General features: G+C 39.7%; 2 protein-coding genes across 2 annotated transcripts in view; one reads left to right on the forward strand and one right to left on the reverse strand.

Moving 5' to 3' along the window:
* LOC128737532 (acireductone dioxygenase) overlaps positions 1-27,716 on the forward strand; it is a 389,037-nt gene that overhangs the window by 288,824 nt on the left and 72,497 nt on the right. The gene's annotated exons all lie outside the window — the stretch shown is intronic.
* Positions 1,230-27,400, reverse strand: LOC128736419 (protein nervous wreck). The gene is made up of 9 exons (XM_053830902.1): positions 27,323-27,400; positions 23,954-24,183; positions 7,779-8,862; positions 7,579-7,714; positions 6,958-7,514; positions 6,589-6,829; positions 6,387-6,506; positions 6,293-6,315; positions 1,230-1,889 (listed from the first exon to the last, which is right to left on the reverse strand). The coding sequence occupies exons 1-9, from the start codon at positions 27,398-27,400 to the stop codon at positions 1,230-1,232; spliced, it is 3,129 nt and encodes a 1,042-aa protein (XP_053686877.1).

The following is a 27,716-nucleotide window of genomic DNA, read 5'->3' on the forward strand; positions in this document are numbered from 1 at the left end:
TACTAAAGTTTTCATCGAATTATACGCATTGCAATGGGGGATGCTCTTTGTTACTAGCTCGTGATTCATACAGCGCGGAAAGCTTTTTGCTTAGTAAGATAATTAGTCGTTAAACCTACAATTGGTTAATGATAATATATTTTTCATAACTATTATTTCAGATCGCGTCATACATAATATGCTAAGAATGCTTTTTATACGGGTTTCTCATATATTTGTGTTGGGTGTAACTAATGAAGTAATTATAGACTAGTTTTTGTTATAGGCAATAGTTGTTTTTTCTTCGATCAACGGTTTAGAATCGTCTATTATTCAGTAGTTAGTTACCACATCAGTTTATGTTTCTATAACACACGGGGTTTTCATAGGTATGCTTTTTGTTGATAGTTTTTGTTTTGTTTTTCAGCAATAATTCGATAGCGCTGGATATATGGCCTAGTGAGAAAATTTTGAAGGAGCAGATTGAACTCATTAACATGACTAAAACGGTTTAATTCAGGTCGCATGTGAATTGCCTGTTCGGAGAGTAAGAGTATACATTAACATGTTTTTTATTTGTTGTTGTTATAACGTGCCTGCGACTTAAGACGATACCTTTTAACGAAAACGTTTTATTTTTGTTATTAATTCAGGAAAACTATTTAAGTTAACGCCTAGTTTTGAGAAAAAATATCACATTGAACATGCGTACAATGTTATTAATTACACGCCCGAAGAAGAGTTGAAGGCGACACACTCGTTTTGAAGCAATTTACGAATATCTACTCTTCGGGTATTACAAGTTACATACATACGTTACTGGTCCTATGTTTGAATGATTTTGATTTCTCTAGCGATATGATCTAAGAGAACCATCGTTATATAAACACCGAATGCAGTTAAAATTCAAACGATGGTATTGCGTTCATACATCAGTGATTGTATCATCTAGCGTCGAGGTTGTAAAATTGTAAAATTCATGTGTAAATAGTGCTTATACTCATACAACATACATGCACATATCAAATGAAAAACAGAAATCGTACATAAGTTGAACAGTGGTGAACCTAACGTAATATGAGTTGTCCTGCATGATTGCATTTTACGGCAAATAAAGCGATCATCATACATGCTAAGCCGACAGATTGATTATCGACGTCTAACTTAGTGTACTTCAAAATGTTGCAATGGGCCTTGGCTTATCTTAACTTTTCAATTAATGGACTTAGCTAACAAACTCAGAAATTGACCTATGCATTAGACTCCTTGAGATTTTGCAAACGCGCCAACTGATGCGGTTCGAGTTCCTCAGGTATGCTCGCTCTGCCACCAACGACCTGCTTCGGTATTTCAGCTGGGCTGTTTCCAAAAGCATCATCAAAGTTAGCAGCAAAGTTGGCTTCAAAATTGGCCTCGAATGTGGCCTCGAAGGGAGCGGCTGGCTCTTCCAAAGGTGGTGGTGCAGATTCTTCGTCGGATTCTTCCTCCAGTGTTTCATTGACCGGTGGCGAGGTCACTTTTTGCTGCTCCTTTGGCGGCGATTCCGCTTTCACCGGTTTCGGTGGCGATGGGGGCTTTACAGGTTTTGGCAGAGTTGGTGGTTTCGTTGGAGGTACCTGTTTTGGCGGCTGGGGTTGTTCCTTTGGCGGAGACTCTACCTTCGACTTTTCTTTTGCACTAACTTCTTGAGTTTCTTGCTCCTGCTTTTCGACAATTTCTTCCGCCTGATTATCGTCGGCCTCCTCGTCTTCTTCCCGTAGGTCATCAGGCGGTGGAGGAAATTTCTTGTCCGGTTCCTCGTGCATAGGAGTAGCTGCCGTTACAATAATTTGAGCAAAGTTAAGCTGATTCTCATTTTCGCTAGCAGTAGCTGCTGCTGTATCGTTGAGTCCAGCTTCCATCTCTTCGGCCTATGTAAACATAAAGCAATATTTAATTAAAGTTATTTCCTGTTCAAATTATACACGCAAATATATGAAAAATCAGCTTTCTTATCACGCCATAAAGCATCTACAAGTGGAGACTTCTGCTGAGATATTTAGGTGGGTTTAGAAATCAGATTACGAAGTCATGTTTCTGTGGAATTAACTGCTTCATGCTAGTTTAGCAATATGAAAAGTCTTATTTCGGGCAGTTCGGTAAATCACACGGTCAAAATAATAGCAAATAAGTGTCGTTTAACCCTCTCTGACCCATGGTAGCACAGGTGATCCATGACTTGCGACACCAAAATCAGCCGATAAAATTTTAAAGGCTTTTAAATCTGGCTGTTTCTATCTTAGAACGTAGTAGAAACATTGTGGTATAAGCTGCATAGTTTTGCTTTACGAATTGCTTATTGCTAACTGTTTTAGGTGACGAAAAGTTGTAAACCACCCAAATACCCCTGGGACAGAGAGGGTTAATGACCACGATGAACCATTTAGAAGAAAAAGAGGAATTGAGAAGCAAGGCACGTTTTTATAAACATTCAATTACTGTTTTAATTTGATATTATTTTTTTCTAGGATGAAAACAAAACACCATGCGTCGCCATTGCATTACCGAAATTTTACTTTTTTGGGAAATTGTAGCCCAAAAACGCACAAATATGCCTCTCTGAATGTATGATATGTTATATACAGAAGTTTTAGCTTTCTACAGTAAATTGGAAAAACAGTTTCCCTTAAGCCATGAACCATGAAAATACGAAAAAACGAATATCTTTAAAAAGCTCATTTGAGCTCAGCTCACTTCACCGATGTTTAAAATTTAAATTAAAATGGGCCTAAAATTTTCCAAAAAAAGGATAAATATACATGATTTGAACAATATTGATCCACTTTTTACATTCTGACAGTGAGACACTGTGAGATGACGCTTCTGATAGGCAAAAATAAAAAATTGTGAAACCCTATAATTCGACTCCTATTTTCGTAACTAGTCGACACTATCTGCAACTGGACAGCACGCTACCGTCAACTATCCAAATAATAAACAACACATTATAGATTTTAAGTAAATCCTCTGATATGGTAAAAATACTAGGATGCCACATTCTCCCCTTGCAGAAAATGAACAATTCAATACATGATATTATTCCAGGTCAATTATAGATTATTCACATTCTTGGTGCTGTTGTCAAATTAGTTTAGTTTGCTATATTTAAATTATTTAATTCGCATACATAACCTGTAGATAAAGTGCTCTCCGTTTTGTTATGTGACAATATCAAACAGTGGCGACTCGTGGTGGTTTAGCTTACCTGTTCAACCAGCGAAAAATACAAATTAATACGCAGCTTTTTTTATTATCGAAATTCTATATTTTATTCATAAAACAAACATTAGGTGTATGCACGTAGCGCTTGCTATGTTGCGTAAACGGTGTATTTCGTGTATATGCTGCCGCAATTCGCATAGCAGTTCCGGTTTCTATGGAAGCGGCAGAGTAGCGGCAGTATAAATACGCAATACTCCGTATACGCAACATAACAAGCGCTACGGGAATACCCCTATTATTTAAATAACAACGGAATACGGCGGTTTACTTTACCAGCAAACCCGTCTCTGAATTTTAACTACGAACCTAAGACTTTCCGTTCAATTTACCTATTGAACCAAATTCAAGAATAACCACCACAAGCAATATGCGTAAGTTGTTCAATGCTAAAGATGAACGAGTTAATGAGAAAATTTTGCGAATAATGCATGCCATCCTCTTCGTACCAATACATTGTTCCTGGTGCTAATCTCTAAAGTAACGTTCAAGCGTCGTATGGAACGTTTTGCTCATTAGCTGCGTGACTAGATAAAATGGAATCAAAGCGCAGGCCATAGGGATATGTGGTAGTAAGTTGTTCAATGCTGAAGATGAACGAGTAATGAGACAATAATGCGCCCGCGCTTTCGAGTAAAAGCTGTTTCACATTCTCTTTTTATCTCCTTCGTACCCAGAATCAACACCAGGAATAATGTGTTGGTATATGCTTGTGCATTGAGATCAAAGCAACGTTCAAACGTCGTGTTGAACGGTTTGCTCAGCAGCTTCGTAAACTGAACTAATAATTTACCGAATTATTCGTATTGCATGTGCGTCGGTTCAAACGAAATCATGAACTAGTGATGAAAAAAATTTTTGTCGGGTTGAATTTTGTTGCCTGTCCTATGAACAGGTTGAACATGCGGACGAGTCGCCACTGATATCAAATAGAAAATACCCTAAAATATTAGTTAGGAAATATGTCATTAAATATTTGTTAGGACAAGCGTAATCGTCCCAGTATCTATCCTATCTGGCAGAATGTGGTCACAAATACTTTCACAGACCTTTGCCGTCTCCAAGAACATGGCCCTACGTAATACCTTTCCAGCTCAGAATTCTACACATGTACACCTGTACAAATCAGACAGAATTACAGACAACCACGTGCTGATCGACGGTCGGCACTTCTCAGACATTATCGATGTCAGATCCCATCGAAGCGCTAATATTGACTCGGACCACTACCTAGTGATGGTTAAGATGCTCTCAAAATCCTCCGTTGAAAACAACATAAGCAGTATGGCGGAAAGCTCCATCGGGCACGTGGCACGGAATCAGCGGAACGATTGGTTTGACGATGATTGTAGAAGGGTGATTGAGCTGTGCGAGCGGCCAAGTTGCGCAGTGCCACACGCCAGAAAATGGAAAGACACAAACAGAAGAAGATGCAGCGAAACCAAATCTTTCGGTAGAAAAAGCGCTACTTGGAAGAGCAGGAAATACAGAATTGGAGCGGCTGCATCGTTCTCAGGAAGCGCGAAAGTTGTACCAGAAACTGAACGGATCCCGCAAAAGCTTTGTGTCGCGAGCCGAAATATGTGGGGATAAGACATAAGAATGGCAGTGTTCTGACGGATAATCGTGAGATGACCGGAAATATGGCATCGGAGCAAAGCTTATTAAAATGGGGCCAGAAAAGCTGGCCGTTTGTATGCACCGGCTTATTGTTAGAATTTGGTATACGGAACAGCTACCGGAGGAGTGGAAAGAATGGGATTATCGTCCCAATCTCTAAAGAGGGCGACAAGTTGGACTGTGAGAACTATCGAGCGATCACCGTTCTCAATGCCGCTTATAAAGTGATGTCCCAAATCATTTTCCGCCGACTATCACCAACTGCGAACAGATTTGTGGGAACTTAGCAAGCCGGCTTCGTCGAAGGTCGATCTACAGCGGATCAAATATTGACACTGCATTTTTTATTCGTTGACTTCAAAGCCGCATATGATACCATCGACCGGAAAGAGCTATGGAAAATCATGGACGTGAACAGCTTCCCCAGGAAGCTCATCAAACTGATTAAATCTACGATGGATGGTACACAGTGCTGTGTTCGGATTTCGGGTGGATTGTCAAGTTCATTCGAAACACACAGAGGTGAGGATGTCTCATGCCTGCTGTTCACCATAGCACTACAGGGTGTTATGAACCGAGCGGATAGCGGATATCTTCAACAAATCTAGTCAATTCGTGGTGGCCGAACAGTACAGAACCGACCGACGCCGGTTAGACAGTAGTATAATGATCGACGGCGATGAATTTGAGGTAGTAGACGTATTTGTCTACCTTGGCTCACTGGTTAACGGCGGACAATGATACCAGTCGTGAGATTCGGAGGCGTATTATCAGCCGAAGTCGGCTTTATAAGCAATTGCGGTCGAGCAGACTAAGTCCCCGTACAAAGTGCACCCTGTACAAGACGCCTATTAGACCGGTTGTTCTCTACAGGCTTGAAACATGGACAATACTCGAGGAGGACCTGCGAGTGCTCGGAGTTTTCGAACGACGCTAAGAACGGCTTTCGGCGGCGTACAGAATAACGGAGTATGGTTGCGGAGGATGAACCATGAACTCGTATCCAAAAGGTGGCTAAGGCTGGACGGATACAATGGATAGGGCATGTTGCAGGAGTGCCTGACAACTATCCTGCAAAGATGGTGTTTGCCTCAAATCCGGTAGGAACAAGACGACCAGAAGCGCAGCGAGTAAGATTGTTAGACCAGGTGGAGCGAAATCTGGCGGAGAGTACTCGATGTTAAAGGAATTGGAGAGCGGTAGCCCACAACTGAGCTAATTGGAGAAACCTTGTTCAACAGGCTTCGTCTTACGACGGCAAGCCACCTAAGTAAGTCCCTAGCCCTAACGAAAACCACTTCCATAGTAAACAAGAGTTATTTCAATTCAATTTGAAAAATGATAGTGTCATTAACGTATAGCGATTTTCACTTAAAACCGACTACCGCTGTTTATAAATATAACATGTCTGGTTAGTTTATCATCTCTACGTTACCTCCGGTTCTTCACATATTACAACTGAGCAGCATGTAACGAATAATATCAATGAATTATGAGAAATTGATAAGAAAAATTGAAATCCTTCTTACCTGGTGGCGGTTGCGATGGTGGTGGAGCGGAAAACTGCGAATCATACTTATCGTGCTGGTTATTGTCCATTTCAAACTCGAAACGATCAATCGCTGGTACCGAACTGTTGTTGTCTAGGTCTAAAGAAAAATACGAGATCAATTTAGAGAACATTCAAACGCTGTCGAACGCTTCAAGAAATCATGCGCGTCTCAAACGTACTTGGACTTTGACCCTCCGGTGGCGTTGCTTCCTGGAGAACCATTGGAGGTGGTGCAGGTGCTGCAAATGTTGGTGGAGCGGATGGTGGCGGAGATTCGTCCTCGGCATCAGTCAACGGCTCCCCATTTTCGTCGCATTCTTCCACGACCAGAGAGGGAAAGTTGCCAATTTTTCCGTTCAACTCACCCTCCCACCATCCGTCATCTACTCCGTGGGGGCTCTTGGTTATCAGTTTGATAATCTGCCGTGAACCAAACACAGTGAGGTGATGGAATAGATTAAAAAAAACAGTCGGATCTATTAATGCACCGCTACAGTGAGCTACAAGACAAGCCTAGAAAATTGTGTTTGGGTTCATGCCATACATACCTGGCCTTCCTCAAAAGTGAGTTCATCTTCTGCTGTAGCATCGTAGTCATACAATGCAATACAGTACATTTGATGAACCTTTCTCGGTGCCGAGATCACCGAAATTTGATCAGGAGACTGCCCGGAATCGTGCATTTGATCTTGATCTTCGTTGTCCACTGTGTAGTCGACCGAAGAGAAAGATATCTGCGTTGAAAGCTGCGCTGGCGTATGAGTATCGACCGGAGTGTCACGCTCGACATCCAAATAATTGTGAGGAACAAATCCTTCCTCGCCACGATAATTACGTGCTCGCAGCCACCCATCGCCATCTCCTTCACCAACAACTTCCAATTGCTCACTCTCGACTATGGACAACTCGTCTGGATTTTGTGCAGTGTAAGAATACAGTGCGGTGCACTTAAATGTTTGTCCCATTATTTGTTGTGCGGGAGCGGAAGCAGCTGCACTTGCAGCAGCTGCTGCTGCCTCCTCTGCTCCCCAATCTACCTGAGTAGGATCGTCCCAACCGTGAGATATTTGTTCTATTTTTTGACGCTCTTGTTCCACTTCAAAATCTACAATGTCGAATAAATTTATTAAAAAGCATATGAAAACAACGATGTTGCTTAAAGGCATTACCTTCATCTTCGTCACTTTCCACAGGGAAATCATCAATCGGAGGTTCTGGTTGCTTCGGAGCCGGAGATGACTCAGATATCGGCTGATCCTGTTCGGCGTTATCACTGTCATAGAACGAATCGGAACTCGGATTTTCCTTAAAATAATATGAAAATAATCGTACAATTTTTTTATAGGATTATAAAGAAAAAAAAACTAACCCCTTGACCGGAAGCGTCAGTACGCATCGACAACGAACTGGCCGATCGAGGCATTTCTTGAACGCTGAGCGTTTCGGCCTCCTGCAGCCATTCATCGACGCTAATTCCGCCGCACCGCAGACATTCGAGTCTGGCCTCTGCCTTACACTTGGCGGTTTCCGCTTTGCGTATATTTTCGCGGAATTCGTCAATTTTTGTTTCCAAATCAGGCCCATTTTGATCGTTAGGATCATTGCGATGTCCAGCCTCGCGCAATGCTGTGCACACAGCGAGCTTTCGGGCATTTTCCCTAATTACGTTATTCTCACGGGCCACGCGTCCGGCCCATCGTTTTCCTTCCCTATTTAGAGTCTCCGCAGCAGATTCGTGATCTGCAGTAATCTTTCTGATCGGATCATTGTCGCATGGCTCGAACTCATATTGAATATGCTGTTTTAGTACCGGATAATACAGATAACAACACTGGAGATTGTACTCACGCGTCAACTGTTGCGCTTGATCGCGAATTTTCCCAAATGAATTTTGCGTTGCCGAACAAGTCAACAACTCTGTACGACCAATAAGAGCCAAATAGTCGGCCACCCGTTCGTAAACATAATTTTCCATCGTTGCCATTGTGGTTTGTAGATCAATGGTAAAGTAGTGGTTTTGATGTGCGTTAGCTGAGGCCAAACTTAAAATATAGTCATTCCTGGCGCCTGTCGACTTTTCCTCCAGTTGTTCTTTGCGCGAGGTCACTCGGGCGCTGTTCTTCTGCAGAGAAGTTATCGATTGGAAAAACGATCCTTTTTTCTTTTTCAATTTTTCCTCGATATCCCGTGCTTTGTCGCGTACATCATGGGCACAGTGTTCTTCATCAAAGTAACATTTTTTCGTTTTATCCACATCCTGTACGGACAGTTGCAACTCCTTCTGAACCTGACCGAGATGTTCGACGCATTTTTTACTGCTTCCTAATTTGCTGCTGCGGAGCAGCTTCGCTTCGTCGGCAATCTGTTGCTGAAATACTTCCACTGCTGCTAGGCGAGCTCGGGCTAGTTTTTCGTTTTCCTCCAGTACGGTTTGCCAAACGCTCCACATATTCCTGGTAGAATAAATTATGACCGTTTATCGACTCATGATAGATTTTTAGTTATGACTTAAATTAGCTATGGAAAAAATTTCAATCTGATGTATTTAATTTTTTTCCAATACGCCAATACCCAAAAACCCCGACCCGACAAATCTGTCTCAGAACCCCCAATCAAAGATTTCTTCAGGATTTTGAGTTCCTTGGTGTACAAAAATAACTGGAGAGCCAGAAATTGCAAACAGTTGATTAGTAGAATCAAGAGATGCATTCGCAAAGTTGACATGACGGCCGTACAACGCTCCTGTTCAGACATCAAACGCAAGCTTCACCGAACAGCCGATTACGGACCGTTTTCAAATGTATACTAATTTTTTTTCAACAATGGATAATGTATCTTTAATTTCGTTAAATCAGATCTTCTTTGTCTATCTTTATCTTTTTTTGACTGCGTGAGAAAAAAATTCCAAAATTTTAGCTGACACCCGTTAACAAAAACAAAGTCTTATATTTTATTTCGGTTTTATTTCGAATTTTAGTTTTAGAAGTTATTTACACATAGATACAAAACGCAACAAACAATCATTACTCTATTGAAACAGTTATCTAATCTCTCGTATGGTAACCCCAGTGGCCACATTCCTTACGCCTTTTGACATTTTTAACCCTTTGTCGGCGACGCTGCTCGGAACAGCTTCGTTTTCTTCCAGTTTTTTACGGTTTTCAACTAATTCCGTCTCGACAAATCTTTTTACTGTATAGTATACCAATCCTCTTTTTATGCCGAGATGTTTGAGGTCACGAAAAATAGCGTCGCATGTGGTAGTCAGTTTGATTGTATTAATTGTATATGCCGTTGAAAGCAAAAAATGATTTTTGTTCGAATATATATATGTGTCACACTGTACTATATATTTATATACTTATTTTTTATTACTTTCGATGTGCAAGCATCTAAAGCAACAACCAAGATAATTCTTTTTTTTTTGTAGGAAGAACCAGAAAAACCTGATATTATTCGTGGTTGTCCGAAATTTGAATCACTACCCCAAAACGCGATTCTGAGTTCTCACTTTTTTCCAAAGCCTGCTAATTTCCTACAAGAAGTTCTACATTTCAATGTTATAACACACCGGATAGAGGACACTTTATTTACCACAGTGGTGTACAATAAGCATAATATTTGATCTTACTAGCGATAGTAATGAGCGTTTTGTTCTGAAGTGTTCGAAGTTTGAGACTACATATTTGAAGTTTGAAGCAAATCAAATTTCAAGTCTAATTTTAAGTCCAAATTCAAGTCCAACTTAGAATTTAATTTTAAATCCATCTTAAAGTCCACCTTTAGTTTAATTTAAAATCCAAACTGGTCGAAAATTAAGTCCAATGTCATGTTAAATTACATACGAAAGTAAAGTATAATTCCATGTTTAATATCAAGCTAAATTTCAATTTTAAATCTAGTTTTAAGTTTAATTTAATTTCAATTTCAAGTTCGATTTGAAGACCCATTTCACTAATTTGAAGTCCAAGACAATATATGCACAAATTTTGTCTAATTGAGTCTAATTTAAAGTTTAATTCTAAATCCAATTTCATTTCCCATTTCAAGTCGAAATCGAGATCAATACCAAGTTCCATTCTACGTCTACATTCAAGTTTAATTTTAAGTAAAATGCTGTGTCTAATTTCAAGTAAAACTTGAAGTTCGATTTTAAGTTCTGTTGAGCTTCAACAACTTTCAGGTCTAGCTTTCAGTAAAATTTCAAATTAAATTTTTAGTCCGATTTTATGTTTAACTAGGGTAAACGCACCAGTTATGGTTATAGTTAGCATGAAATCTCACTCTTCAAGATATTTCCACATGATATATTGCTGCTATTTGTTTCTCTACATTTCCATAACGAAATTTGGACGTATTTTATTCGTTATATATTGAAAAACTCTGGATTTAGACATAATTTATTGTTTTATTGCGATTTTAAAACTTCACTTTAATGTACCAGTTGTGGTTATAGTGTTCTTTTATTCGCGATAAAAGTGTACCAGTTATCGTTATACTAGAAATTTCTAAAAAAAAATCAACTTTTTTCCTCAGGAAGTAGACGAATACTCTTTAAAGGTGTGAATTAAGTTTAATGGACCTTAATAAATCCACCTGAAGATGTAGACTTACCATTTTTTAGTTTATTCCGTCACCTGATGATGTTGCGCATTGTCTATTTTTGACATCATTGTCAAAGGGATAGCACGATCGCAAACAAGTCGCACGGTTTTCTTTGATTCACATCGAAAAGTTTTCATTTTCCCCAAAGCGCGTATGTAATTGGAAGCATTTTTAAACAACTTTCTTCTTATATTCAAACTGAGGTAAATGATAATTGCACTGAGTCCTTTTATATACTGTTGCTCCCGCTTCAAACAAGGTGGACGTTACATTCTAACGAGACTTACGAATTGTGTAAGCGATTTCTCGAAGAACGAAGCAAGAAATAGTAATTTTAGTTCTTTTTTCCCCTGTTTGATGTTTAATTACTCAAAAATATCACTTATAAGAAAGCCTTAGATTAAATTCTGGTAGACATATTAAAATTATTTGATCATTGGATTCTTTAAATCTTTCCTTAGTCGTCAACACCGGGAAATTATTTCCCAATACGGCGTTTGATGGTAGCTGCAAAACCTCAAACAACTATCAAGCACCGAATACGAACACTTTCAGCTTGTTTTCTGTTGTCTGGCGGCAGTTTTTTTCTGCCATTGGCATGATGGAAAGGTTGGTTGGCTGTCAAACGTCTTGGTTATAGAACTGGGTCCAAAATCATTGAACTTCATAATTTTGCTGGCTGCAAAGGTACAGATTAACAGCAATACAATACAGATTAACAGCAAACTTTAATATATCTTGTTGAAATAACACCGTGAAGCTTATTCGTTTGCTAATGACACACCTAGCTCTGGTTCCAGTTGGGAACTGCTGTGGATCACCCTGTAGACATACAGCTTATTTTTACTAGCCAATACATCTTGATCCCTATTGATACGGCAATTTTGTTCTGAAATTTAGTTATTAAAGAGCTTATACAATCATGTCACCATTTATGTCCTCAGCCGTAGCATCATCTACAGCTGAAACAGCCTTGTTTGGTCAAATATTCGATCCACTTATGCAGCGAGCTTTTCATAGAGTAGTTCTCGAACTTTGTAGTGATTCTCCGATGGGTATCATTCTATGGTCCCCTTTCCGGTGTCGACACGCTTTAAAGCCGATGTTTCATTACTGCACCACAACACACCTTCTGAAATCTTCAAGTTGATGTTCGCCCACATCAGTACTTGTCTGGTACGACAACCGACCAACTTTAATTTGTAGATGAATGACCGAATTGTGAGCAGGCAAGTCATCTTTCTTTAGCGGCTGCAATGTTAGCAGTTGCTTGTTGCTTTTATCCTACAGTTCTTTCAACTGATCAACATCCATCGGAACATCTGAATCAGAACATCGGAACAGTGGTCACCAATATGAGAGGTATATGAAGGCGAACCGCGTACCAATCTCACACAGCGCATCCGGAACTTAGACAGAATATTCCACAAAGATTCATCATTCATGATCTTCAAAATCAATTAAATGAACCAGAGCATTTACTCCTACTAGTTTGCTCTAAGTTACCGTAAGACTAATACTGTAGGTTCACTGTTCTTCTCCTTCTTAATATCCTCTGGTTTTATCTGGTAATTTTCTTTATTATCTTCGTCTGCACCGTCAAGATCCGCGTCAACCATACGATAACCATCTGGTTGTATGATTTCACCATATTCAACGAACTTAATTTTCACCTCGTGAAACGGAAACATGGCAAAAAGTTTTATGCTTCACTGAACAAAGGCAATACACAAATTATTTGAATAATTTTACTCACGAAAACAGCCGGAAAACTAAAAAACACTGCGACTGTCGATCACGTTGTTTATTTATATTCACTATGACGACAACTGGTGTTGCAAATTTCTTTGCGCGCTATGCTCCATTTCGCATGCTGCCAAGTAGGGAACAAATGCATTTTTCTACACCAGTTATAGTTATACTGTTAAATGAGGTACTTTGATAAAATTATGAAGGATTTCACAGTGTATGCGAAAAAACATGCCTCAGTAGTGTCTTAGGTGTAACTCATAAAGAGATATTGCGTACATTCTGTTCTGCATAACTATTTCAAAATGAAATGTGCTTTAGCAAAACGATAGAAATATGAACAACATGATAGTCGTGTACAGAAAAACATAAATTACTTGGTGAATCTCTTATAATAACTAACTAAAACTATTTCAAACAATAAATCTGCGCCAGTACGAGTTGACACTCGATGCGAGAAAGACGTACCTCTCTTTAGCGCATACAACAACCGTGCCTTACTTACTTTTCCCTGTAAGATATAGACACTATATTAGTGAGCGAATCGAATAGAAAAATTAAAGTGTGGTAGCGGATAGAATTTTTGCTGAAATCAAATAATCTTCAATAGACACTAAATAAAAATTTGGTGCTGGCCGCCACCTCGGCGGTGGTAACATCGATTTACCGGCCGACCGTGAAAAGACTATTATAGTGTGGTACCCATAACCTCAAAAAATCAACGGCGTCTATTGTACATCGATACATCCGCAGCATCGTGAATATCTGTGTTACGTATTATTGCGTATAATAGCCCGGCCGATTCGGTGTATCCAAATTCTGGACTTTATAAGAAGAAGCTAAACCCGTACCAGTGAAACTTAAATGGAGAAGAACGATCCCCCCCCTAGAGGGGGGATCCCGGTTAGCCAAAGGGCTCTTCCATCTTGGATGGATCCAAGAGGTGAGCAGATAACAAACAAGATACTTTTGCTCAGAGCGGTGAGCAATAACCAATACAATGATATGACCAACAGTGCTCTTCCCTTTTCCCTTACCCCCGAACCAAAACTCCCATCCAATCCTTTCCTTATCCAAAAATCGATAGAAAATGCAATTGGAGCGAGTGGAGAACAAGCGAGAAAACTTGTGTCGGCAACTAAAGAAGCGCGAGGTGCGAGATATGTACTGAGAACATCTTCAAAACATGCTTTTGAGAAGCTGCTCACTATGACCAAGTTAATAGATGAAACCGCAGTAGAGGTTATTAACCACCCTTCGCTAAGCTTCTCTCAAGGAGTAGTTTACGACGTCGACACCATCGAATTAAATACCAACACCCTGCTCGAAAACCTTTCCAGCCAAAAGGTAATCAGTGTTCGCCGAATAACGAAACGCGTTGGTGATTCAATCCAAAATACACCACTCACAATCCTCACATTTTGTGAACAGTCTCCACCGACACATATATACTTCGGTTTAATTCGCCTATCTGTGAGAAGATATTATCCCGCTCCTTTACTTTGCTTCAAGTGCGCTAGATACGGCCATGCACGTAAAAACTGCGATCAACGTAACGAAATCTGTCTGAATTGCTCAACAATCCACGAATTTTCGAAAGAACAACCATGTACCAACGATAGATTCTGCCTAAACTGTGAAGGTAGACATTGTCCTACAGATAAGGAGTGCCCTAAATATAAAGAGGAAAAGGAAATTATTAAAACCAAAACAGACATGAATCTAACTTATGCAGAAGCACGAGCGGAATGCAATAAACTGAAACGCAAGACGACATATGCTAATCAAACGGCCAGCGGTGTACCACAAGTTGATGGAGACAAAGACCGTCAAATTAAGGCTTTGCGCGAAGAACTACAGAAACGAAACCATCAAAAATCTTTAAACAACTCACTCATAGAAGAGGTTAAAAGATTGAGGGAAATAGTTGCAAACTCGAACAAACAAGCAGAGCAAATAGATATGCTCAAGAAAGAAATTAAAAAATATCAGGAAATTCTCCGGGCTACCAAAACCGGAACTGTCCCTAAAAATAACAGTACCACAAAAGTAAAACCAAAACCAAACGAAGCGCAGCCTCAATCAAAAAAAGCCAGAGTCGGTCTCATGAAAAATAACGAGGGTAGCAGGGAAGAAATCAAGTCGTCCAATCATCGACAAAATTTGTCACCGATACAAACAAGAAGTAAAAACAAAGAATCGGATTTGTTTATTTCGCCTTCACGTCGATCTATGGAACCCGGTACAAGCACACAAACGACCACTCAAGCAAGATTAGTCAGACGACTTAGCACCAGCAGCCTCACAGACATGGATGCTGACATGGATGCCGAAGAGGTGTCCATATCCGATTAACAAAATTCAATTCGTTACACACCAAGCCTTGTTGCCCACACTCAAATATACCGCAAGTAAATCAAACAGTACATAACCCAATAACACCAAGCAACCATGTATCCAGTGAAGAACTCAATACTGTTAGGTCAACACCCTCCCGCCAAATCTCCCATCCTATCCAAACTAGAGCACATGTTTCGTCCGGGGGACCAACCATGGTTGGAGAGACGATCGAAGAAAACGAAAATACCGCTAACGCCACAATAAATCACAATTGCAATGCAAAAACCCACACTATCGAGAAAAAACTCAAGGTTACAACAGATAATCATATGACAGTGGAGAGTCACGGCCCCATCAGTGCGGAAGCTACACCCCCACCGGAACTGACGGACAACCTGTGGCCTCCCTGTTCTAATACAGGGACGCAAAAGGGTGGAAACACCTATTCCCCTATCAGGAATACCAGGAATATCGCTGACAACATGATCTCAACTTTAACCACGGACACGCAGAATCACGGAAAACAACCAAACTCAGATGACTGTTTCGTTCGCCAAAGCCCAATGGCCAACAATTCAGAACTACCGACCGAATGGAACGCAGCTGCGAGCACAATTAGTACCTCATCAGACGAAATATTAGCAACCACCACCCGTAACCTAGGCAAATCGATAGCACTGCAATGGAATGCTAACGGGATCCAACAACAATGGTCCGATCTGCAGCTTTTGACCAATAATGCCCCACTATGTCTTGCGATCCAAGAAACTCACCTTCACCATAATCAAGACCCTAGTCAATGGACGGGAAGTAAGTACAAGTGGCTTCAAGAACATGGAGACAATATTTATAGATCTATTGCTCTCGCCATTCGCAAAGACATACCATTCTCCACACTCGCTACTAACAGCTCAATTCAACATGTAGGGGCGAAACTAGGTGGTTCATTTCCAATATCTATAGTCTGTTTCTACATTCCTCCCGGGAGATTCCCCGAACTGAAACAGCAACTAAGCAAACTAATTGGCAGCCTACAGAAACCTTTCCTATTAATGGGTGATGCCAATGCACACCACACACGATGGGGAGGCACACACGACGACACGAAGGGAAACAACATAGTCGCAGCAGTTGATAATGCCGATGCTGTCTTTCTCAACGACGGGAGTATGACGTTTATTCGAGGTGCACATAAATCAGCTATCGACATCACCATTGCATCGCCAGACCTTCTACGACGCGTTAACTGGACAACGGCGGCGGACACACACGGTAGTGACCACTTTCCAATACACGTTACCTCAAATGATCAGGCCCCTATAACAACCAGACGACGAAAGTGGAGATACGACGAAGCAAACTGGGAGGCATATTCACAAGCCATCGACCGGAAAATCAACCCACAAGATCCCATCACAGTTGAAGAACTGACACATATCATAAATGAAGCGGCAGAGCAGAGTATTCCAAGAACATCTGGCAAAGTGGGAGCCAAATCCGTCCATTGGTGGAATACAGACGTTGCAAAAGAGATTAAAGAGCGACGTAAAGCTCTTCGTAAGCTACAAAAAACACCTCCCGAACATCCGCTATTTGAGCAACGCAAGCAGGCGTTTAAAGACGCGAGAAACAAATGTAGATTTACGATACGGCAATTGAAAAAACAAAGCTGGGAAGAATTCCTTGATGGGATCGACTCAAGTTTATCTGCGACGGAAGCATGGAGAAGGGTGAATGCTCTTTCGGGAAAACGACGACATACGGGTTATAATATTACCCTTAGTGACGGAACGACAACAGATAATCCTACCGTTATAGCAGCTCAAATCAGTGAATATTTCCAAGAGATCTCAGCGGTACGAGGATACTCAACAAAATTCCTTCGCACCAAAGAAAAGTACGAAGCAAAAGGTATAGATTTTCTACAGGAACCGGATAACAATACCGCCTATTACAACCTCCCATTCACTATGAAAGAACTCCTCTTCAGCATCGCCAAATGTAAAGGAAAGTCCGAGGGACCAGATAATATTGGTTACCCTATGATTCGCAATCTTACAACCAAAGGTAAAACGGCTCTACTTCGTGCATTCAATACAGTATGGGAGAATGGAACTTTTCCGGTTGAGTGGAGTAAAAGCATTACCATACCTATACCGAAGGCCGGAAGTAAGTCTGGTAAACCAGCTGATTACCGACCCATTAGTCTAACCAGCTGTTTAGGAAAAGTGATGGAAAAGATAGTAAATCGGAGACTAACCAACCTGTTAACTGAACGAAATCTTTTAGACCACAGACAGTTTGCGTTTCTCAAAGGTAAAGGAGCTGGGGCTTACCTCTCGGCATTAGGCGACATAGTTGAAAATGCTTTCAACGCAGGAGAACACGTGGATGTAGCAACTCTGGATATAGCAAAAGCCTACAATCGAACCTGGCGATTTGGCATATTGAAACAGATTAAATCATGGGGAATCGAAGGCTGTATGGGAAAGTTCATCGCTGGATTTCTCGAAAAACGATATTTCCAAGTGGCAATCGGGGGAACGTTATCGGATACGAAAAATGAAGAAACTGGAGTCCCACAAGGCTCTGTCATCGCAGTTACGTTATTTCTAATCTATTTCAATAATTTGTTCTCAAACCTACCGAAAGGAATATTCGTGCTGGTGTATGCTGACGATATAGTCCTAATTGCAACCGGAAAAAACGCTACTCGTGTCCGAATCAAAATACAGGCTGCAATAAGAAAAGTAGAGAACTGGGCATCCAATGCTGGGTACCTCATGTCCACCGAGAAATGTGCAGTAACGCACATCTGTGCCCATAGACATATACCATGGTCCAGATCAGTTACGGTAAAAGGAACCATAATCCCGTTCAAAAAAACCGCCAAAATTCTAGGTATTACCCTTGATCGTCGCCTCTGCTTCAACACACACTTTGCCAATATAAAAGCAGCCACCAAATCCACCCTGAGGCTGATAAAAACTATAAGTAAAAGGCATACCAACGGAAACCGACGAACTCTATTACAAGTAGGTAACAGCCTGCTGACCAGTAGGCTGACATACGGCATTGAAATTACAGGAAGGGAATTCCAAAATCTCACGACGTCACTAGCGCCAGTTTACAACAAAATGATTAGGAATTGCTCGGGCCTCCTACCTAGTACGCCCGCTTTCAGTGCATGCACAGAAGCTGGAGTACTACCTTTTGATGCTGTTGCTGCTTCCACTATTGTTCGAAGAATCACCGGAATACTCAGTAGAACGACGGGAAACTACGACCCTACGTCATCCACAATAGCAGCTGTCCAAGAAAGTTTTCCAAAGATCAAGCTCCCAAAAATCGCACGGTGTCACTGGGTCGGCGAGCGCAGTTGGAACAAAAGCGGACCAAAAATTGACTGGTCTGTACAAAAACACTATAAGGTGAACGAACCCGCCTGCAAAGCAGTTGAAATATTCCAACACACTGTAAGTACCAAATTTTCAAACCATCGAAAGATTTTCACAGACGGATCCAAAAACTCCGAACAAGTTGGAATAGGTATATCTACTAGCACATATGGAGCCTTCCACCGTCTTCCAGACGAATACTCGATTTTTTCGGCAGAGGCGACTGCTATCTATGCTGCAATCAATTCAATCGACAAAGAACCCGAAATTAACACCGTCATTTTCAGTGACTCAATGAGCGTATTAAAAGCACTTGAAAAAGGCTGCATTCAACATCCATGGCTACAAGCTATCGAAAATGCATGTTCCGAATCCATCACCCTCTGTTGGGTACCAGGACATGTTGGAATCAAAGGGAACGAAGAAGCCGACATGTTGGCAAACCTGGGCAGAAGCGGACGGATGCTCACGAACAAAATACCGGGCTCAGACATTATACGCTCTATGGAACAGTACAAGGTGAGTTAAAATAGGTGATCTAGTTTTCACAGTTTGTAGAACAGAAGTGCGCGGAACGATTGGTTAGCAACCATCGGCGTTGTTTATACATTCAACGGTTTCCGCTTTGAAAATTTCGGTGATCGTCAAGGGTAACCCAGCGGGGGTGAAAAACAAATTTGAACATCAGAAAACCTCTCTTGACTAACCTTGGAACAGTACATCCGAAATGAAGTTGCCCTAAAATGGTGGAGGGAACGAAACCTATTTTTGCGAAAAATTAAAGGAAACCTAGATCGACCTAAGGACAGAAAAAATCGACTGGAACAGAAAAACTTATCCAGATTACGTACCGGGCATACGCTTTTGACCCACGGGTTCCTCTATCAAGGTGAAACACAAACTTTTTGTGAAACTTGTGGCACTAGAAAAACAGTTGAGCATGTCCTACTAAGATGTCCGGAGTTTTACGGAGCGCGAGAAGCAAATCTGCAAGGAGAATCCATCCGGGACATTTTATCCGAAGATCCAGTCAGAGAAGCTCAAATGATTAACTTTTTAAAAGATAGTGGAATTTATAATAAGTTATAATTACTAATCAAATTAGTTTAGTTTCCAAAATATCACGATTTGTACACTTGTATACATGAACCTTTATGAGTGGTGAATGACCCGTCGGTTAATACCACTCAATAATAAACCCAACAACAACAACAACAATAAATCTGCGTTTATTTTACATAATTTGCGAGTTTTTACAACCAGAAAGTTCTTTATCACCTTATATTTGCGATTTTTGTTGCGCTATAGCTGCAATTGGTGCTATCGCCATAACTGGTACACCTTCCCTAGTTGTCCTGGCAAATTTTGAATTGCCACAAATTAAGCTGTGCTGTACATAAATTGTAAATCTCGGATAACCTTTGTCACAATCTCGAGTTTTACAAGTTTCTGAGGAGTTGGCCCGCGCATTTGGGCAGTTACGTAGCAATGAAACCATGGCTACTTTGATGTACAAATTTTCAATTTTTTTCTCACAGTAAAGTAGAAAACAACTCCCACCATTACTATGCCAGATAAAATAAAGGTGATAGTATTTAAATATTCGCCGTGATTGTATAACATTACCATTCTGCGGAAAACCAATTCTCGGTTGACCATAACGCGGAATATAATGTAAGTAAAACTACTATTTCGCGGGTGTGATTTTCTCCTTACTCGCTGTCGCTCGTTCGGACCCAACTGAAGGAAAGTAATAGAGGTCAGTAGACCTAGGAAAACAAATAAACCTAGACAGAGGTGATTTCTGCGGGTCGCTGCCCACCGCGTAGTGGTCGGCGCTTGCGACGGCAGATCGCCGGCAACACTCGAGGCCTGTGGCCGTCTCGCCTTGAATCATCTAATGTTTCGTTATTGACTGTTTTATGAAGAAGTGTAAAATTTCTCGAGTTCGATTAGTTTTTGACTTATGGAAAAATTTCTGTTTTATTTGTATTAGAGCCCCCCCCCTTCCAGAGAAGAATAAAGAATAGAAATACATCCTGCATCCAAAAATCCCTCACAAGCCAAATTTGGCTCCATTTACTTGATTAGTTGTCGAGTTATGTAGAAATTTGTGTTTAATTTCTATGGGAGCCCCCCATTTCAGAGGGGTCTAAAACCACCATAAAAAAATTCTGCTTTTAAAAACTCCTACATGCCAAGTATGGTTCCATTTGCTTGATTAGTTCTCGAGGTTTGAGGAAATTTGTGTTTCATTTGTATGGGAGCCCCCCCTTTTAAAGGGGAGAGAGGTCTCTAACCGTCATAAGAATTTTCCCCGGCTCCAAAAATCCCCGTATACAGATTTTCGCACCGATCGGTTCAGTAGTTTCCAAGTCTATAAGGTACATACAGACAGACAGAAATTCACTTTTATGTGTATAGATTACAAGCACAATTTCAGCTCCAATTTTAAAATCAATTTCAAGTTCGTTGGATATGAAATCGAACCCGCGTCTAGTTCTATTCGTTAAGTCCCGCGTCTAGTTCTATTCATTTTTAAAGCTCAAATCGAGTTTAATTCAAAGTCCAGTTTGCAATTTAATTTGAGGCTTCAATTTCAGGCCTCACTTTAAATTGGCCCCAATTTAAGTTCAATTTCGATCCTAATTTCAAGTCCGAACTTGACCAAACCTCGTGATTTTAGTCAGGACCTTGAAATACGGTCAGGCATATATTAATATTTTTTTGAAACGATGCACAGTGGTTCAAACAGCGAAATACGTGATCGTGTGATATTGCGCCGAAACGTGAAGTTTTTCGCATGTAGCGTCTTTAGAAACATTTCTTGGTATAACAAGCCCCTTCTTGTGAGAGAAATCTTTGCGTGATTAATTCCCTTAAAAGTGAGATACGAAATTTATTTTCTCGTATATTTGAGATACAGGTGTGGTACTTTAGGCAAAGTTGTAGCACAGACAAACAGACGAGACACTCGAGTTAATTCCATCGTCCAATCAAAAACCACTCATTTTTTAAAAAAGCATGTTTCGCAACATGGCCACACCGCGGCGCGCGTGTGTTGCTTCGAGTTTTCAGTATGAAACCATTCAAATGTATAAACCCTACAGCATAAAACTCCTACCTAAAAGTACAACAAAAAACCTGTAAAAGCAAATGTCAATTGACTGTATCTGTTTGTATCCTCAAAAGTTATAGTTGTTTTAAAAATCCATCTCAGTCATGTTTACAGAGCAATTAAACTGTACTTCGGATGCAATAAACGCCATTTTGTTTACGTTGACAATCACTTTCTTTAACAATGTCGTTAAAATTTCGTTAATTCAGTTCGTTAAGTTAACAACAATTTTTTCGCTTATTTCCGATTCGAAAATGAATGTAGACTTAAAATTGACGCAATTAATAAGAGAAAAGCTTCCAAATAACTAACGTAAGTTTATTTTGTTGTTGCATTGCTCTCTCCTTCCGCATTTTTCCAAAACAACATTTGATGATGAGTTATCTCACCTACACCTTTATTTAGCATAATTAACTATATATGACGTACTGCTTACTTAGTCATTCTGAGAAAATTCGGTCTTTCATGACTCGGCCTTTTGTGACTGTTGTTGAAAGTCGGCCATTTGGATTTCGGCCATTCGTGATTCGACCATTTATGTTTCGGTCATTCGGTATCAGCCAGAGTGTATTCTTTTGAAAAGACATCGAAGGAATTAAAGAAAATAGGTATACGTAAGTTATTTGGAAGCTTTTCTCTTATTAATTGCGTCAAATAATTTTAAGTTTACATTCATTTTCGACTCGAAAATAGGCGAAAAAATTGCTGGTAACTTAACTTGTTAGAAAGAGATTGTCAACGTAAACAAAATGGCGTTTATTGCATCCGAAGTACAGTTTAATTGTTCTGTAAACATGACTGAGATGGATTTTTAAAGCAACTATAACTTTTGAGGATACAAACCGATACAGTCAATTGACATTTGCTTTTACAGGTTTTTTGTTGTACTTTTAGGTAGGAGTTGTTTGATCTGCCACCTTGGGAAATATTGAGGCTCAAAGAAATGCTATTTTTCACCAAAAAAGCTCAAAATCTCCGAAACTTTGGAAAATAACATATAATAATGTTCTACAGAAACGTTGATTTTAGCAAGATAAACAACTTTCTATAACACTATGAACACGTAAAAATTGACCAGAATAAGTTGAGGATTAAAAACTGTTTTAAAGGGTTTGTCCACGAATAACGCTTAATAGATAATTTCCATGAAGAGATACAAGTATGGTGTCTTTGACAAAGTTGTTTGTAATAATATTTACTACAACTTCGCCGAAAGTACCACACCTGTATCTCGAATATACGGGAAAATAAATTTCGTATCTCACTTTTAAGGGAATTAATCACCCAAAGATTTCTCTCACAAGAAGCGGCCTGTTATACCGAGTAATGTTCCTAAAGACACTACATGCGAAAAACTTCACGTTTCGGCGCAATAACACACGATCACGTATTTCGCTGTTTGAACCACTGTGCGATGGTTCTACAATTGATGAAGGGACGGTAAGAGAAAGTAATGAAGAAGGATTTTATGGGAATGGAGTGGAAAAGAAGGGGGAGGGGGGATATTAGGTAGCTACGCTTAACAAGCTGTCGTTGTGACTCCTAACTTTTGTCCAATCCTGGAAGATTCATGGGTCGAACCAAGCTATAATCTGAGATTATAACCGGATTTGAACCCATAACACCCACCAGGGCATGTGGCTCGCTGGTACCCGTGTATACCTGGGCATATTAATATATGCCTGACCGCATTTCAGGTCAAAACGTCCCGAACCCGAAGGACGTGTGTTGTAGCATACGTTGTATTCTGATCGAAGCAAAATTTCTGAATGGATCCGGCTCTGATCGTATGTAGAATAGAGGCGATCATGAAGCAAAAAGTTGCTTGACAAATACAGAACCTTTTTTCTCGAAGTACAGTGGTGATACTGAACAAGCCAGCATTGTATTATGAAATTTCGGCTGGGAGAGACTGTTAATCAAATTGGCCCGATTTTATTAAAAAAAATTAAAAATAAATCCAGCTAAAGTTTCGGCTGGATTTTTTAAGCCCTCGACTCGAAACAATTGATTGCCTATTGTCTATGAATCAAGTCTAGAAACTTGGGGAGAAAAAAGACGGTCTTTCGGTAATTAAATCATGCTTATCATCTTTTGCTCGTTTGTTGCAATATAACCAGGCAGCACGATACCATACAGGTGTATCGATGATATTTATGGTTCACGGGCCGCCATACCAGAAAATCAACCCACGTTCATCAAGTACAACCCGGTGGAACTTTTTTAATAACCCACCCCACCAAACCACCGCTTCGATAGCTCTACATTAATGCTAAGGACTATTGATTCGAGAATTTTATGATAGATATGTTGGTTAATAAAGCGGATATTTACCATTTCTCTTCGGCTCCATCCATTTTAATTTCCGGTATGCATGCCTGCTTCTTGTTGAGATATGCTGACGAAATTTTAAGCAGCGCTTCGCTGTATGACTTTTCAATTGCTGAACGCTTGAGCGTAAATTGGCGGATGTCTTCGAGAAGTTCACATTCATTTTGGTTCTTCAGAGCAAGCTTAGCTAACTGTTCTGAATGGAGATTCTTCAGAAATTTAGTGTAATTTCCCTGGATAAAATAGGTAGAATAGATAAAATAAAAATTAAGTCATTCAAATGGCAAACTAGAAAAAAACCTTAGATTACTCGTAGAAAAACCTACTTTTCGAGGAGGCGGCTGCATTTTGTATCTATTTTTCCAACCTACTAATGACGTTGATGTTCACAAAGGACTAAATCACCTAATCGAAAGTCGGCTGCAAGTTAACGAAGCACTGTGTTCCTAGTGTCCAGCACGTAATTTACTCCAGAAGTTTTCGACTGTACTGTTAAGAATATTTGAGCTAACACTCGCGTGCTTTGTATTGCACCCTAATCAATAATAGATAAAAATTTTCCTTTGCCCTTTCCGCGACCCGATTCCTACACAGTAAGCTTCATTTATGACGAAACAGCACATTCAATCAATGCGAACCACCGTTTGTACCTCAGTTCCTGTAAAATTGTCTCATCACCTTTTATGTAATCTACCAAAAGTGCCAACTAATCACATATTTCGTTTTTCAATGCAGAGAAGTGCAAAATTCCTCAACGTAAAACACCCCAATCGACCGAGTGTAGCACACATATCGATTGTTCAGTTTTCCAAAGTGAATGAAAAATGTTAAGTTCTTCCTCACTTCGTCTGATCCGTAATCGCGCTCTCTTCTCACATGGCACTTCTCACGTTCTCTCCGCGATTGTGCAAAATAAGCGAAAAGGAAACTGGAAAACAGGACGTCTCGAGCGAGAGAGATCCTGTTGTGGTGTATGTTTCAGTACCGTCAGCGAAGCTTTTTTTGCTACAGATGGGAAAGGAAAGTTTACGTCACACTGTCACTTGCTGTCACACATGTGATAGAATTCAAGAAAGTTACCATGCGTCTCCCTTTCGCGCTTCGAAAGTTCGAAATTTTCTTTCGACGTTACTTGGAGATAAAAACATTGTATAGAAATACGATAACTTTTTTTTAAATTAGTTGCGTGCTTTTCCAGATAAGAAATTGTATTATTATGCCGTCATTGAGTCTTTGATATTTCAATATGAAACTTGTATCCTTTTTATTTTGCATTATTTTTAGTTATTTAACCCAACAGACATCGATCAAGCTTATCAGGTTTTTGGGTCTTCGATATTGATCGTCTAGCAGCTGGATAAGTTACTATTCAAAAAATACAGCTGTTGACAGCTAATTGTTACATTTAGGTGTGCCAAGTTACAGTTATTTTCTTTAACTTCTCGTTAACTGCACTTGAAAGCAGGGATGGTTCGATCACTTTGACTCAATTTTGATTCATTTGACACTACCGTCTCAGCCGAGCAAAATTTGACAAAGTTATGTATGAGACATTTGTAGAACTCGTTATTATTTACAATTTTGCAGAATAAAGTGTTGCTATAATTTTTGTAGTTACGGCGCTACAATGCTAGTACCTCTTTAGTAACTAAATGAACGTTCATTTAGTTACTAATGAGATACTAGCATTGTAGCACCGTTACTACAAAAGATACTGCAACACTTTATTCAGCAAAATTGTAGATCTAGTTATTATCTACAAATGTCCCATACATCAATTTGTCAAATTTTGCTCGGTGAGGACGCTACTGTCAAATGAATCTAAATTGAGTCAAAGTGATCGAACCATCCCTGTTTGAAAGGTACTTCTACGGAATAAATGAACTCGTAAGAGTATTTAATCAGCTGAGAGCTAAGTTTATCTCAAAACCGATTTTTTATGTTTGAGAAGGGGTCATTTTATCAAAAATTATTATTTCGCTTATTCCTTCGACCAATTACAAGATAATACCACATAATTATGACATTATATTAACGAATTATTTTGGTAATTTCGGTGCCGAACAACCCCTACCGCAAGACGCATTTTTGGCTAACTATTTTTACTATTTTTTAAAAAAAATATTTTGAAATGCGGTTTAAAGGTACAGTAATGACCCGATTTTGTCACCCCCATGATGAATTTAGGGGTGACAAAAACGGAACAGTGACAAAATCGGGTATTTTTTCAATTTATATTTTTTGCAGATAACTTAGAACGGAACTACATATATTTCATTCTGATCACTTTTAGGACATTTCGCACTTCCATCTACCTCTCTGTGGACATTTGTCACCTGTTCACAGCAGTTCCTCAGGTATGAAAACACGCGTTTTTTAATTGCGCCGAAATGGTTGATTATAGTGGTTAACTATGTTCATAGAAATTTCATAGCGTAAAAAGCTCTTTCTTTTGGTATGAACGATTCTTTGATTAACCCCCCTAAAAGTAAGATAGAAAATTTATTTTTCAAGCAGTAAGAGATAGAGCAAAACAATGTTCTACAAAATTTTTGAGAAGGTGATTATAAAGAACTTTGTCAAAGAAAGTGACCTTCTAGCTATTATAGTTGTGGAGATAAGAAACAACTTTTGTGAAAACTCCACGATAATCAACACAGTTCTTTTCACAGTGTTTTAACACATTTGACATGTTTCAAAATGATTTTCAAACTAAGCTTTTGATAAATCAAAAACGTGACAAAATCGGGTAAAAAACGTGACAAAATCGGGGGTGACAAAATCGGGTCAAAAACGTGACAAAATCGGGGGTGACAAAATCGGGGAGTGATAAAATCGGGGAGTGACAAAATCGGGTTAACACTGTACCATATAAATCAGAATTCGAGAAACGTTGGTTTTTGATGCCTCTCAACTGTAGCCTCTTAAAAATCTTGGAACAGTTTATAGTTTTACCTCATATTACTGTATAAACTAGAAAATTTATTATAACTTATTAAGTTCTTTAAAATACTTTTGCAATAAGAGTTCAAATCTTTTTATACATAATAGGCTGTGTGTTGCTATAATAGTTAGCTTAACGATTTCTGCTTATCTCAATAATACAATAATATAAATTACCCACTTTAAGTGACCTTACTATTTTGTACTATCAGAGCTGGACCTTCGGCGATAAAGCACTTCGCATTATTTTTTTCATCGTACAGGACTAGAGTGAAGATTCTAGGAGTGAAGGTGCCTACGCACTAGGAAAGCTAGAAGCACAATCTTATTTCGAAACCAAACCTGAGCTATTATGCATATGTGAAAAACTTCTGTGTCGCTCACTATTCCAATGTAACAAGACTAAACTGGTCAAAGAAGTCAACTTACCGTCCGGCGGAATCGAATTCGTCTCCGGCGTGGTTTTCTTATGCTAGTTTCGCGCAGTTGCAAATTCGTTGCCATCATTATTGTAATGGTCGCAGCTCCGGACCGACCGATTCGTTTTTCAGCTGACTGTGAACAATTTACGATTTAGAGAATATAAATTTTAGAGTAAACAGCAAAATAGACTTACACCATGCGAAGGTTAGTACCTTGTGTCTATCCAAATGCGGTAGTCAACGCTACCTGTTCGCTTCTGCAACGCTAATCAATTTATCAATTAAAAGTTACCAAATGATAACGCATATCTATAATCTTTAATGAGTGACTGTATTCGAGTACCTACCGTAGTATTTTAGTTACAAATGAGGCTCAGTCTGCTACAGCTCGTGGAAAAATA

The sequence above is a fragment of the Sabethes cyaneus genome, chromosome 2 (genome assembly GCF_943734655.1).
Source record: "Sabethes cyaneus chromosome 2, idSabCyanKW18_F2, whole genome shotgun sequence".
NCBI classification, from domain to species: Eukaryota; Metazoa; Arthropoda; class Insecta; order Diptera; family Culicidae; genus Sabethes; species Sabethes cyaneus.